Source organism: Synchiropus splendidus, chromosome 18 (assembly GCF_027744825.2).
Source record: "Synchiropus splendidus isolate RoL2022-P1 chromosome 18, RoL_Sspl_1.0, whole genome shotgun sequence".
Lineage (NCBI taxonomy): Eukaryota > Metazoa > Chordata > Actinopteri > Syngnathiformes > Callionymidae > Synchiropus > Synchiropus splendidus.
In genome coordinates, this window is record NC_071351.1 from 281,267 (window position 1) to 293,632 (window position 12,366).

A 12,366-nucleotide genomic window follows, 5' to 3' on the forward strand; every position below is an offset into this window, starting at 1 on the left:
GCTAAGGCCATCTTTTTGATTTTGAGGCTTTCAATGTATCCTCGATTTCCTGTGGATTCCTCAACTTGCTTTTGTAGCTCCACTATATCGGTCTCCAGATCTTGAATAGATCTGGTGATGTCACCTGTGACATTTAGGGTGTGCTGCTGGCATAACAACTTTATTAATGTCTTACCATGGTCCCACCACTGCCTAAGATGACTAAAATCACTCTTTTGTTGTCTAAAAATGTCCCAGAAATAAATAAATGCTTCTTTAAAACTCTTATCATGGGTTAAAGCAGAGTTAAAATGCCAGTACGCGCTTCTTGGTAAAACATTTCTGATAAAAACGTCACATAAAAGCAAGCAATGGTCAGTAAAAACAGCAGGTAAGATGCGGGACGAGTTAAACACATTAAAATGGTGTTTAAAACAATAAATACGATCGAGTCTGGCTGAGGAGATCCGGCTCTCTCTGAGGTGGGACCAGGTATACTGTCGGCAGTCTGGGTGCATCCTTCGCCACACGTCCACCAGGCCGTGGGAGCGGACCAGCTGCTTGAAGGCGTGCTGTGAGGCTGGGTGAGGTTCTGCATGATTTCGATCTAAGATCGCATTTTCTGTGCAGTTAAAATCCCCACCCAAGAATAAAAAATCCTCCGTACTGCAGTTTTTTAAAACATCATTAACATTCATAAAAAACTGCCTCCTCTCTGCACCGGTTGCTGGAGCGTAGACGTTGATAAAAACAGCCTTAAAATGGTCGAACTGAGCTTTGATAAGGAGCAACCTCCCCTGGATGACATTTTGGACCTCCAGCGAGTTGGGTTTAAAAGCCCTGGAGAAGAGGAAGCCTACTCCTCCACTAAGAGAAGTGTTGTGACTTAAAATGGCTTCCCCTTCCCACTCCCTCCTCCAGTCTGCTTCGTTGCTAAAATCACTGTGCGTTTCTTGAAGTAAAAGGACGTCTATTTTTTTCAGTTTCATAGTCTCATAAATGTTTGCTCTTTTTTTAATTTCTCTCGCTCCATTTATGTTTAAAACTCCCACTTTGAAACCATTCATGATGTGGTGTGAGATGTTAAAAACGAGAGTAAAAGCAAATAATTTATGTAAAAAGTCCATAGTTATTTTTCTCTTCTTCACACAGTTCTTTCTTTGCTTTTAAAACCAGTTTCTTCAATCTAAAGATTTCCTGGTCAGTGAGGCCGGACTCTGCTCTTTGGCTCATGTGGGCTTTGGCTGAAGTATAAAACAGACCGAGGTCTGGGAAGTGCTCAACAATTTTTACCCCGTGTTGATTTTTTGTCTGTTGTAAAAAAGTTTTGATTTTTTCTGCACTGTATAATTTGGTTTGGCTGTTAAAATTGGGGATGTCACTGTTATCTGATACACATTCATCGCTGCTTTCATCCGTGTTTGTTCTCATTTTAGGTTCAGTTCTGCTGTTTTTTGTTTCAGTTGTGTTTCTGCTTTTCTTTCTACGTTTTGCCCTCACTCTGGGTTTGATGAATTCTCCCCCATCTTCCTCCATCTGTTCGGTTACTGTCATTTCTGTTTGGTTACTTTCACTGTATCTGTCTGTCTTTTCTGCCTCTTTATTTTCTTCCCCTCCCACCTCCACCAAAACACCCTCTAGTGCGCCCTGCTCCCCTTCATTTTTTTTATTTATTTTTTCATGATGACCCTCTTTCCTTCCTCCCACCACCTGTTCAACCCCCAGTAACCCCCCTGTTTCTACCTGCTCCCCCCCTTCTGGTGCCCCCACTTGCGCTGCTATTTCACTTCCTCCTTCGTTCACCTCATCAGTGTTTACAATATCATTCACTCCACTTTCATTCCCCTCCCGAATCAATCCCCCCGTTTTAGTCCCCTTCCCATTCACAACGTTCACCCATTCACCCTCTGTGTCACACTTACTCACCCCCTTATCCCGGTCCCGGTCGGACACAGCCGCTGACGTTCCCCGGAGTGTCCGGGGAGCCGCAACCGGCTGCCCGGATGACGCGGCTCTCCCGGCGGCGGCCGGAGCGCCGGCCGAGCGGGCCGCGCGTGTTGGACCAGGTGTGTTCGGCTCACCGCGGTTCGGACAGGAGCCCACCGTGTGTCCCTCCTCTCCGCAACCAAAACACTTCATCACCGCTGAACTGGCATAGATCGTGTAGTCGTAATCATCTACTCTCACCAGGAATCGGAGGTTGAGCTCCTCTCCCCGGTTATTGAGTATCATGTAGAGCTGTCGGCGGTGAGACACGACGTGTTTCAGCAGCGGAGACTTACATCCAGACAGGATCTTACGGATCGGTGACACCACTTTCCCATGTCTGGACAGCTCCTTGGTCAGAAACTCATCAGTGATGAAGGGAGGGACGTTGGAAAGAACTATCTTCGTGGCCGGCAGCGCAAGCGGCTGCACGGTCACGAAGCAGCCGTTGACGGCGACTCCCGACTCCACCACACGGTTCACCTTATCCACCCGGTCCAGGAATATAACCACGCCACTGTTCATCCGAGCAGCCGATCTTATGCTGCTGTGCCCGACCTTCTCCCCCACAGCCAGACTAATGTCCTCCACGCTGCAGGGGAAAGTGGCAGTGACTTTTATCCCGTGTTTGCGGGTTAGAGATCTGAACTCCGGGCTAGCCATGGCGTGAGCCACGCGGCCGGCGAGACGCCCACACCAGGAGTTCAAACCCGTAACCCACCAAACAGCCCACAGAAAGACACCAAAGTGAAACGCTAATGTGATCTATAAACAATACACCCGTGAATTTACTATTTATTGATGAATACAAAATGAAATAAAGTACGAGAAATCCACTCGCTCACGACACCCACTCACGCACCTCGCTCCCAGCATGCACTCCGAGAGAGAGAGAGAGAGAGAGAGAGAGAGAGCAGAGGGACACCAGGAGCAGGAGGAGAGAGAGAGAGAGCAGAGGGACACCAGGAGCAGGAGGAGAGAGAGAGAGAGCAGAGGGACACCAGGAGCAGGAGGAGAGAGAGAGAGCAGAGGGACACCAGGAGCAGGAGGAGAGAGAGAGAGAGAGAGCAGAGGGACACCAGGAGCAGGAGGAGAGAGAGAGAGCAGAGGGACACCAGGAGCAGGAGGAGAGAGAGAGAGAGAGAGCAGAGGGACACCAGGAGCAGGAGGAGAGAGAGAGAGCAGAGGGACACCAGGAGCAGGAGGAGAGAGAGAGAGCAGAGGGACACCAGGAGCAGGAGGAGAGAGAGAGAGAGCAGAGGGACACCAGGAGCAGGAGGAGAGAGAGAGAGAGCAGAGGGACACCAGGAGCAGGAGGAGAGAGAGAGAGCAGAGGGACACCAGGAGGAGAGAGAGAGAGAGCAGAGGGACACCAGGAGCAGGAGGAGAGAGAGAGAGCAGAGGGACACCAGGAGCAGGAGGAGAGAGAGAGAGAGCAGAGGGACACCAGGAGCAGGAGGAGAGAGAGAGCAGAGGGACACCAGGAGCAGGAGGAGAGAGAGAGAGCAGAGGGACACCAGGAGCAGGAGGAGAGAGAGAGAGCAGAGGGACACCAGGAGCAGGAGGAGAGAGAGAGAGAGAGAGCAGAGGGACACCAGGAGCAGGAGGAGAGAGAGAGAGAGAGAGCAGAGGGACACCAGGAGCAGGAGGAGAGAGAGAGAGCAGAGGGACACCAGGAGCAGGAGGAGAGAGAGAGAGAGAGAGCAGAGGGACACCAGGAGCAGGAGGAGAGAGAGAGAGCAGAGGGACACCAGGAGCAGGAGGAGAGAGAGAGAGAGCAGAGGGACACCAGGAGCAGGAGGAGAGAGAGAGAGCAGAGGGACACCAGGAGCAGGAGGAGAGAGAGAGAGCAGAGGGACACCAGGAGCAGGAGGAGAGAGAGAGAGAGAGAGCAGAGGGACACCAGGAGCAGGAGGAGAGAGAGAGAGAGAGAGCAGAGGGACACCAGGAGCAGGAGGAGAGAGAGAGAGAGCAGAGGGACACCAGGAGCAGGAGGAGAGAGAGAGAGAGCAGAGGGACACCAGGAGCAGGAGGAGAGAGAGAGAGCAGAGGGACACCAGGAGCAGGAGGAGAGAGAGAGAGCAGAGGGACACCAGGAGCAGGAGGAGAGAGAGAGAGAGAGAGCAGAGGGACACCAGGAGCAGGAGGAGAGAGAGAGAGAGCAGAGGGACACCAGGAGCAGGAGGAGAGAGAGAGAGCAGAGGGACACCAGGAGCAGGAGGAGAGAGAGAGAGCAGAGGGACACCAGGAGCAGGAGGAGAGAGAGAGAGCAGAGGGACACCAGGAGCAGGAGGAGAGAGAGAGAGCAGAGGGACACCAGGAGCAGGAGGAGAGAGAGAGAGAGAGAGCAGAGGGACACCAGGAGCAGGAGGAGAGAGAGAGAGCAGAGGGACACCAGGAGCAGGAGGAGAGAGAGAGAGCAGAGGGACACCAGGAGCAGGAGGAGAGAGAGAGAGCAGAGGGACACCAGGAGCAGGAGGAGAGAGAGAGAGAGAGAGCAGAGGGACACCAGGAGCAGGAGGAGAGAGAGAGAGAGAGAGCAGAGGGACACCAGGAGCAGGAGGAGAGAGAGAGAGAGCAGAGGGACACCAGGAGCAGGAGGAGAGAGAGAGAGAGCAGAGGGACACCAGGAGCAGGAGGAGAGAGAGAGAGCAGAGGGACACCAGGAGCAGGAGGAGAGAGAGAGAGCAGAGGGACACCAGGAGCAGGAGGAGAGAGAGAGAGAGAGAGCAGAGGGACACCAGGAGCAGGAGGAGAGAGAGAGAGAGCAGAGGGACACCAGGAGCAGGAGGAGAGAGAGAGAGCAGAGGGACACCAGGAGGAGAGAGAGAGAGAGCAGAGGGACACCAGGAGCAGGAGGAGAGAGAGAGAGCAGAGGGACACCAGGAGCAGGAGGAGAGAGAGAGAGAGCAGAGGGACACCAGGAGCAGGAGGAGAGAGAGAGCAGAGGGACACCAGGAGCAGGAGGAGAGAGAGAGAGCAGAGGGACACCAGGAGCAGGAGGAGAGAGAGAGAGCAGAGGGACACCAGGAGCAGGAGGAGAGAGAGAGAGAGAGAGCAGAGGGACACCAGGAGCAGGAGGAGAGAGAGAGAGCAGAGGGACACCAGGAGCAGGAGGAGAGAGAGAGAGCAGAGGGACACCAGGAGCAGGAGGAGAGAGAGAGAGAGAGAGCAGAGGGACACCAGGAGCAGGAGGAGAGAGAGAAAGAGAGAGCAGAGGGACACCAGGAGCAGGAGGAGAGAGAGAGAGAGCAGAGGGACACCAGGAGCAGGAGGAGAGAGAGAGAGAGCAGAGGGACACCAGGAGCAGGAGGAGAGAGAGAGAGCAGAGGGACACCAGGAGCAGGAGGAGAGAGAGAGAGCAGAGGGACACCAGGAGCAGGAGGAGAGAGAGAGAGAGAGAGCAGAGGGACACCAGGAGCAGGAGGAGAGAGAGAGAGAGCAGAGGGACACCAGGAGCAGGAGGAGAGAGAGAGAGAGCAGAGGGACACCAGGAGCAGGAGGAGAGAGAGAGAGCAGAGGGACACCAGGAGCAGGAGGAGAGAGAGAGAGCAGAGGGACACCAGGAGCAGGAGGAGAGAGAGAGAGAGAGAGCAGAGGGACACCAGGAGCAGGAGGAGAGAGAGAGAGAGAGAGCAGAGGGACACCAGGAGCAGGAGGAGAGAGAGAGAGAGCAGAGGGACACCAGGAGCAGGAGGAGAGAGAGAGAGAGCAGAGGGACACCAGGAGCAGGAGGAGAGAGAGAGAGCAGAGGGACACCAGGAGCAGGAGGAGAGAGAGAGAGCAGAGGGACACCAGGAGCAGGAGGAGAGAGAGAGAGAGAGAGAGCAGAGGGACACCAGGAGCAGGAGGAGAGAGAGAGAGAGCAGAGGGACACCAGGAGCAGGAGGAGAGAGAGAGAGCAGAGGGACACCAGGAGGAGAGAGAGAGAGAGCAGAGGGACACCAGGAGCAGGAGGAGAGAGAGAGAGCAGAGGGACACCAGGAGCAGGAGGAGAGAGAGAGAGAGCAGAGGGACACCAGGAGCAGGAGGAGAGAGAGAGCAGAGGGACACCAGGAGCAGGAGGAGAGAGAGAGAGCAGAGGGACACCAGGAGCAGGAGGAGAGAGAGAGAGCAGAGGGACACCAGGAGCAGGAGGAGAGAGAGAAAGAGAGAGCAGAGGGACACCAGGAGCAGGAGGAGAGAGAGAGAGAGAGAGCAGAGGGACACCAGGAGCAGGAGGAGAGAGAGAGAGAGCAGAGGGACACCAGGAGCAGGAGGAGAGAGAGAGAGAGCAGAGGGACACCAGGAGCAGGAGGAGAGAGAGAGAGCAGAGGGACACCAGGAGCAGGAGGAGAGAGAGAGAGAGAGAGCAGAGGGACACCAGGAGCAGGAGGAGAGAGAGAGAGCAGAGGGACACCAGGAGCAGGAGGAGAGAGAGAGAGCAGAGGGACACCAGGAGCAGGAGGAGAGAGAGAGAGAGAGAGCAGAGGGACACCAGGAGCAGGAGGAGAGAGAGAGAGAGAGAGCAGAGGGACACCAGGAGCAGGAGGAGAGAGAGAGAGAGCAGAGGGACACCAGGAGCAAGAGGAGAGAGAGAGAGAGCAGAGGGACACCAGGAGCAGGAGGAGAGAGAGAGAGCAGAGGGACACCAGGAGGAGAGAGAGAGAGAGCAGAGGGACACCAGGAGCAGGAGGAGAGAGAGAGAGCAGAGGGACACCAGGAGCAGGAGGAGAGAGAGAGAGAGCAGAGGGACACCAGGAGCAGGAGGAGAGAGAGAGAGCAGAGGGACACCAGGAGCAGGAGGAGAGAGAGAGAGAGCAGAGGGACACCAGGAGCAGGAGGAGAGAGAGAGCAGAGGGACACCAGGAGCAGGAGGAGAGAGAGAGAGCAGAGGGACACCAGGAGCAGGAGGAGAGAGAGAGAGCAGAGGGACACCAGGAGCAGGAGGAGAGAGAGAGAGCAGAGGGACACCAGGAGCAGGAGGAGAGAGAGAGAGCAGAGGGACACCAGGAGCAGGAGGAGAGAGAGAGAGCAGAGGGACACCAGGAGCAGGAGGAGAGAGAGAGAGAGCAGAGGGACACCAGGAGCAGGAGGAGAGAGAGAGAGCAGAGGGACACCAGGAGCAGGAGGAGAGAGAGAGAGAGCAGAGGGACACCAGGAGCAGGAGGAGAGAGAGAGAGCAGAGGGACACCAGGAGCAGGAGGAGAGAGAGAGAGCAGAGGGACACCAGGAGCAGGAGGAGAGAGAGAGCAGAGGGACACCAGGAGCAGGAGGAGAGAGAGAGAGAGAGAGCAGAGGGACACCAGGAGCAGGAGGAGAGAGAGAGAGAGAGAGCAGAGGGACACCAGGAGCAGGAGGAGAGAGAGAGCAGAGGGACACCAGGAGCAGGAGGAGAGAGAGAGCAGAGGGACACCAGGAGCAGGAGGAGAGAGAGAGAGAGCAGAGGGACACCAGGAGCAGGAGGAGAGAGAGAGAGCAGAGGGACACCAGGAGCAGGAGGAGAGAGAGAGAGCAGAGGGACACCAGGAGCAGGAGGAGAGAGGCCTCTCATCGAGGCTTCTTCTGTCTCACACACTGACGGCCTCTCCCGTCGACCCTGACCTTCCAAAACACAGGCTGAACACAGTTGATCCTCACCCAGATGGATCTGCTGAAACACACGCGGCTGTAGTCAGCGGAACACAGAAGGAAAAAACAGAGCACCTGACAAGTCACATTAGAGAACAGTCCGAGTCAACATGGCCGGAGTTCTCACTTGGGTTCCTTTCCATCACAAAGTGTCAGGGTTTGGTAGAACCCCCCCCCCCCCCCCCACACACACACACGCACACACCCCTCCCCACACCTCCCCCCGCCCCTCTCAGCCCCGGCTCCCTATAAAGACTCGGAGGACTCCGCTGCGCGCTCCTCCACATCTGGACCGTGCTCACCTGCGACACGAGCCGATGAGGCGGATGGACTCCTCTCGACTCATGACTCCCGCTCTCGACTGATCCCGACTCTTCCGCTGTGACCGAGCCGCAGCACCGATGGCGGCGCTGACGATCCACAGGAGCGACAACCTCCTCCAGAGCTTCCTGCAGGTCAGTGCGTCTCCGCTCCTCCGCCACTGAGCGCGCTCCACCACAGTCTCCTGGCTCTGCTCGATCAGGGCGATCGTTCGTGTTCCCGTCACGTGCGTGTGAGCGGACCGAACCCCGCTCACCAACTTCCACAACACGCAGCCTCGGAAAGTTCCGACAACTCTCGGCGCGCGCGCGCGGCCACTCGCTCTCAGTGGTGGGCTTTTGTGCTCGTCACTCGGTTGAGGAAGAAGCGGTGAAAACCAAGTGAAATGATGTCAGGAGTCGCACACCCATGAGTTCTTCTATGTTTGAGAGGAGATCTCAGCGACACGACGCTGTCCCGGGCCTCTCACCCTCGACTTCACCGTCCAAACTTCATGGCTCCACCTGACCAGGAGGCTGACTGACCACCCTTACACACATATATCTGTATACACACTGGACAAGTGTGAAGGTGACATACAGCCTGTTTATTTGATGACCCTGTTTTTATCCTCATCGTTTTAAACCGTTTTAGGATCAAACGTCTTCATGGCTTTAAAACAAAAAGAGCAAATGTGGTGAAATTCGTCTCAGTGTCTCTTCACGTGTCTCAAGCTGTCGCATCCTCCTTTCTGCCAATTTCGTCCGCTGCTGTTTTTTTGGACGCAGACACTGCGAAGGCGCTTGGGCCTGGACAAGAAAATAAGCGCTTCTGCTTTGACACTGCTGATTCCAGGGCGCGTGCTCACGTGTTTGCTCTGCTGTTCTGCAGGACCGCACCCCCAGCTCGTCTCCCGAGGGGGCGCCCAACACGCTGTCCTTCCTGGCCACCACCTGCAGCCAGGCCTGGCAGGTCGGAGGCGCGGTGCCCTCAGAAAGTCCCCAGTTCCCCTACGAGGGCAACTCCACGTCCGGGATGTTCCAGCTGTGGAGCAACGATGTGGCGCCGAGCTCGGCTCTGACCTCGCACCAGATGACCTTCACCGTGCCCAAGGTCCAGTTCCCGGGTCACGTGCAGTCGGGTCTGGGTCACCACCCGCACCACCACGAGCTGCCCCTCACACCTCCAGCTGAAGCTCCCTCCTCGTACTCTTTCGAACTGTCACCGGTCAAAGTGCAGACCGGCGCCTCCTACTACTCGCAGCACAACAGCGTGGCTCAGAACTTCCCAAGCTTCCTCCAGAACTCTTCCACGCGGCATCACCTGCCCGGCGGTCAGGTGGAGGAGGGCCAGCAGTGGTGGAGCTTACCGCAGACCAACGGGAGCCCCAACACTCACCCCTTCTCTTTGGGCCGGCAGCTGGTTCTGGGTCACCAGCCGCAGATCGCCGCGCTGCTCCAGGGAAGCTCCAAGACGCTGCTCAGCTCCACGCGCCGCTGCCGCCGCTGCAAGTGCCCCAACTGCCAGGCCGGCGGCAGCGGCGGCGGCGTGCTGGAGTTCGGAAAGAAGAGACTGCACGTGTGCCACATCCCCGACTGCGGCAAGGTCTACAAGAAGACGTCGCACCTGAAGGCGCATCTGCGCTGGCACGCCGGCGAGCGGCCCTTCGTCTGCAACTGGCTCTTCTGCGGCAAGAGTTTCACGCGCTCCGATGAGCTGCAGCGCCACCTGCGCACGCACACCGGCGAGAAGCGCTTCGGCTGCCAGCAGTGCGGCAAGAGGTTCATGAGGAGCGACCACCTCTCCAAGCACGTCAAGACCCACCAGAGCCGCAAGAGCCGGTGCGGGGCGCCGGGCCCGGACTCACAGACGCTGGTCGTCAACATCAAGAGCGAGTAGAGGCGGATGCTGGCGGGCGCCGCTGGCTGGCTGGAGGTCGGAGGTCAGGCCAGCGCTCGCCGGCTCGCTTCTATGTTCATGTTGCTGACACCACACTTCACCTGCTCCGCTTTCCTCCCTTGGGCTGCGAGCGCCTTCCGCTCCTCCTGTGACTTGGCGTCGGGGGCGTGTCCGCCTTCATGACATGGAACTCTGACGAACATAAATGTCCTAATTTATCTTCCACCTCTTTGTTGAGGTTGTTGAAATGAAAACCTGCGAGTGGCATCCCCAGCGACACTGGCGTCCCAGCTAGCCTGGGGCCCAGAGACTGATCCTCAGGTCTCGACAGGAAGCTGAAGCCCGGCTCTTGAGCGGTGTTGGACCCCGGAGCCTCTCACTCTGAGCCATCCTGCTGACAAGGCGAGTCGACCTTCAGGCCACCTGTGTTTTCATCTGTAAATGTGTGCGCGGCGGCGCGCGGGTCTGAATAAACCGTCTGAGTCTTCGACTGCGCCGTGATTCTTCTCGACTTGTTGCACCGACTCGGAGTCTCGGGTCCGACCTGAAGACTGGCTGGTCAGATTCCTGCACAGATGTGACGAGAGCTTGAGCGAGTCATGTCCCACAGTTCCATTGTTCCCAGTGAAGACCTCCTGTAAAGTGGTGGTGGTCTTCACACCTCTGAACAAACAGTGGCCTTTGAGGAGTTTGTTGGTCTCCAGATGCAATCAAGTTCACCGTCATGTGGTTTTTACGGTGGCCCCTGAAAGCCAAGAATGGGACCCCTGCGGCTCGGACCCCCGCAAGCTGACAGAAACCCTCTTTGATTTGGCACCCTTGTGAAACTTAATAGTCCCCTGTTAGTGGGGGCTTCACTGCCCGGCAGGGTTCATCCATCCCTCCCTCCATGGTCCGCTGGGAGCAGAGGTCACCCAGCAGGAGCCAGCTCACGCCGTGGCCCTCACAGGTGGCTTCCCTCCCTCAGACTGTGAGGAGGTTTTAGACCTTATCTCCAGTCCTGACGCACATCGCACTGTCTCATAGCCATAGCCCTTTCCCCAGCCTCGCCCCCTCAACCTCACCATCCGAAACACATGGCCCGCTGTCACCAGGACTCTGTTATAAAGACGTTTTAGCCTTCAAATTTGCGACTAAACCTCGTGGGGTCCAGCCAAATGGACCAAGACGTAAGGTCCTCACAAGGGATGTTTGCCTGAAAACTCACTTGGGTGGATACGCTTCCACACACACACCAGTCAAATGAAGCGTGAGGAGGACGGCGGGTCCATTTGTGCAAATGAAAATACAGCGGTTCAGTGGAAAACATCCAGAAATATACTGGCCTTGATTTGCAGAAAGACAATCACAGAAATGATATGATAAAACCCCACGTGGTGCGCATTTGTCGGGGGAGGGAGAGCCCCTGTGAGGACCAGTTCTGGGAGGAAAGACAGTGAGGTCCGAGCAAGGTCAAGCCCCAGTTTGAGGATGGATTTGTCAAACTAACTTGAGATAAAAACAAACGACCTAAAAACAATTCAAACAGCTCAGTGGTCGTAGCTGGGTTTGAGTTTGCTTCAGAGTCAGAGCGGCCGAGCTGAGCCTCGTGTTCTGCATGCGGAGGTTTGGGGAGGAAGCCGGTCCGGGCCTGAGGTCAGCAGCAGGTGACGTTTCATGTCCTGTTTCTCAGATCACTCTTCATCTGGATGTCTCATCTCCTCAGGTCCGGCGCTGGCCAGCCACGCCTGCTGTGCTCTTCTCAGTTTGTCCGATGATTTGGGATTCGTTGTGTTGTGATGCTGCTGGCCTCAGTCACCCCTCTCCGTGGACAAGTGAGCAGCATGTGCCGGTGCCGCTCAGGCGGAGCGACGGCGCCCTCTAGTGGACAACGCGCGATTCCTTCACAGGTCGAGCGCACGCGCTCTGTGTAGGGGCGAGCTGTCCATGAAAAACACCAACAACGCACGTCGCATGACTTCATTTTCATGATGAGCGAGGAACTCGGGTTTGGTCGCTCCGTCCGGAGTTGTTTAAACTGGGATCAGCGCTTCCCGAACACGTCCCGACTCACGACTGTCCCTCCACTTCCGCGGTCACCGACCGAAGCGACGCGGACACCGGAGCGGAGAGGAGCGCGAGCTTACCTGAGCCCCGCTGGGGCCGTGTGCTGCTGCGGCCGAGGCGCGGCCGAGGCGCAGCGGAGCTCGGGACAACCACCTGTGCTCCCGCGTGGTCCGGAACGAGGCTGCTCCCGCCGTGATTCGTCTCGGGACGGTGACGTGGCACCAGAAGACCCGCCTCTCCAGGTGCCACGGCCTGATTTGGATCTGCGCTGGTTGGTTCCGTCACACGCACAACACTTTCCCTCATGAGCGCAGCTTTTATTGCCATTTGCCCGCTGGAGTGTGCATTCATGTGGGGGGCAGCGCAGGACCTGCTGACCCTCCAGGCGGAGCCCCAGGAGCAGAGGTCCAGCAGGTGGAGAAGGGGTCTCACCCCGCGGAGGACCAGCTCCCAACGATCCTTCCCATGATTCCCAGGTGCATTTCCCCTCGGTTGGTCTCATCTCTTTTGTTTGATTGACACTAAAAACTGGACATCAAAAGTCAA

At 56.8% G+C, this 12,366-nt stretch overlaps 1 protein-coding gene across 1 annotated transcript; it reads left to right on the forward strand.

Moving 5' to 3' along the window:
* Positions 1–7,836: 7,836 nt before the first annotated feature.
* sp5l (Sp5 transcription factor-like) lies at positions 7,837–10,264 on the forward strand. The gene is made up of 2 exons (XM_053850568.1): positions 7,837–8,030; positions 8,767–10,264. The coding sequence occupies exons 1-2, from the start codon at positions 7,977–7,979 to the stop codon at positions 9,772–9,774; spliced, it is 1,062 nt and encodes a 353-aa protein (XP_053706543.1). The 5' UTR covers positions 7,837–7,976; the 3' UTR covers positions 9,775–10,264.
* Positions 10,265–12,366: the final 2,102 nt, after the last annotated feature.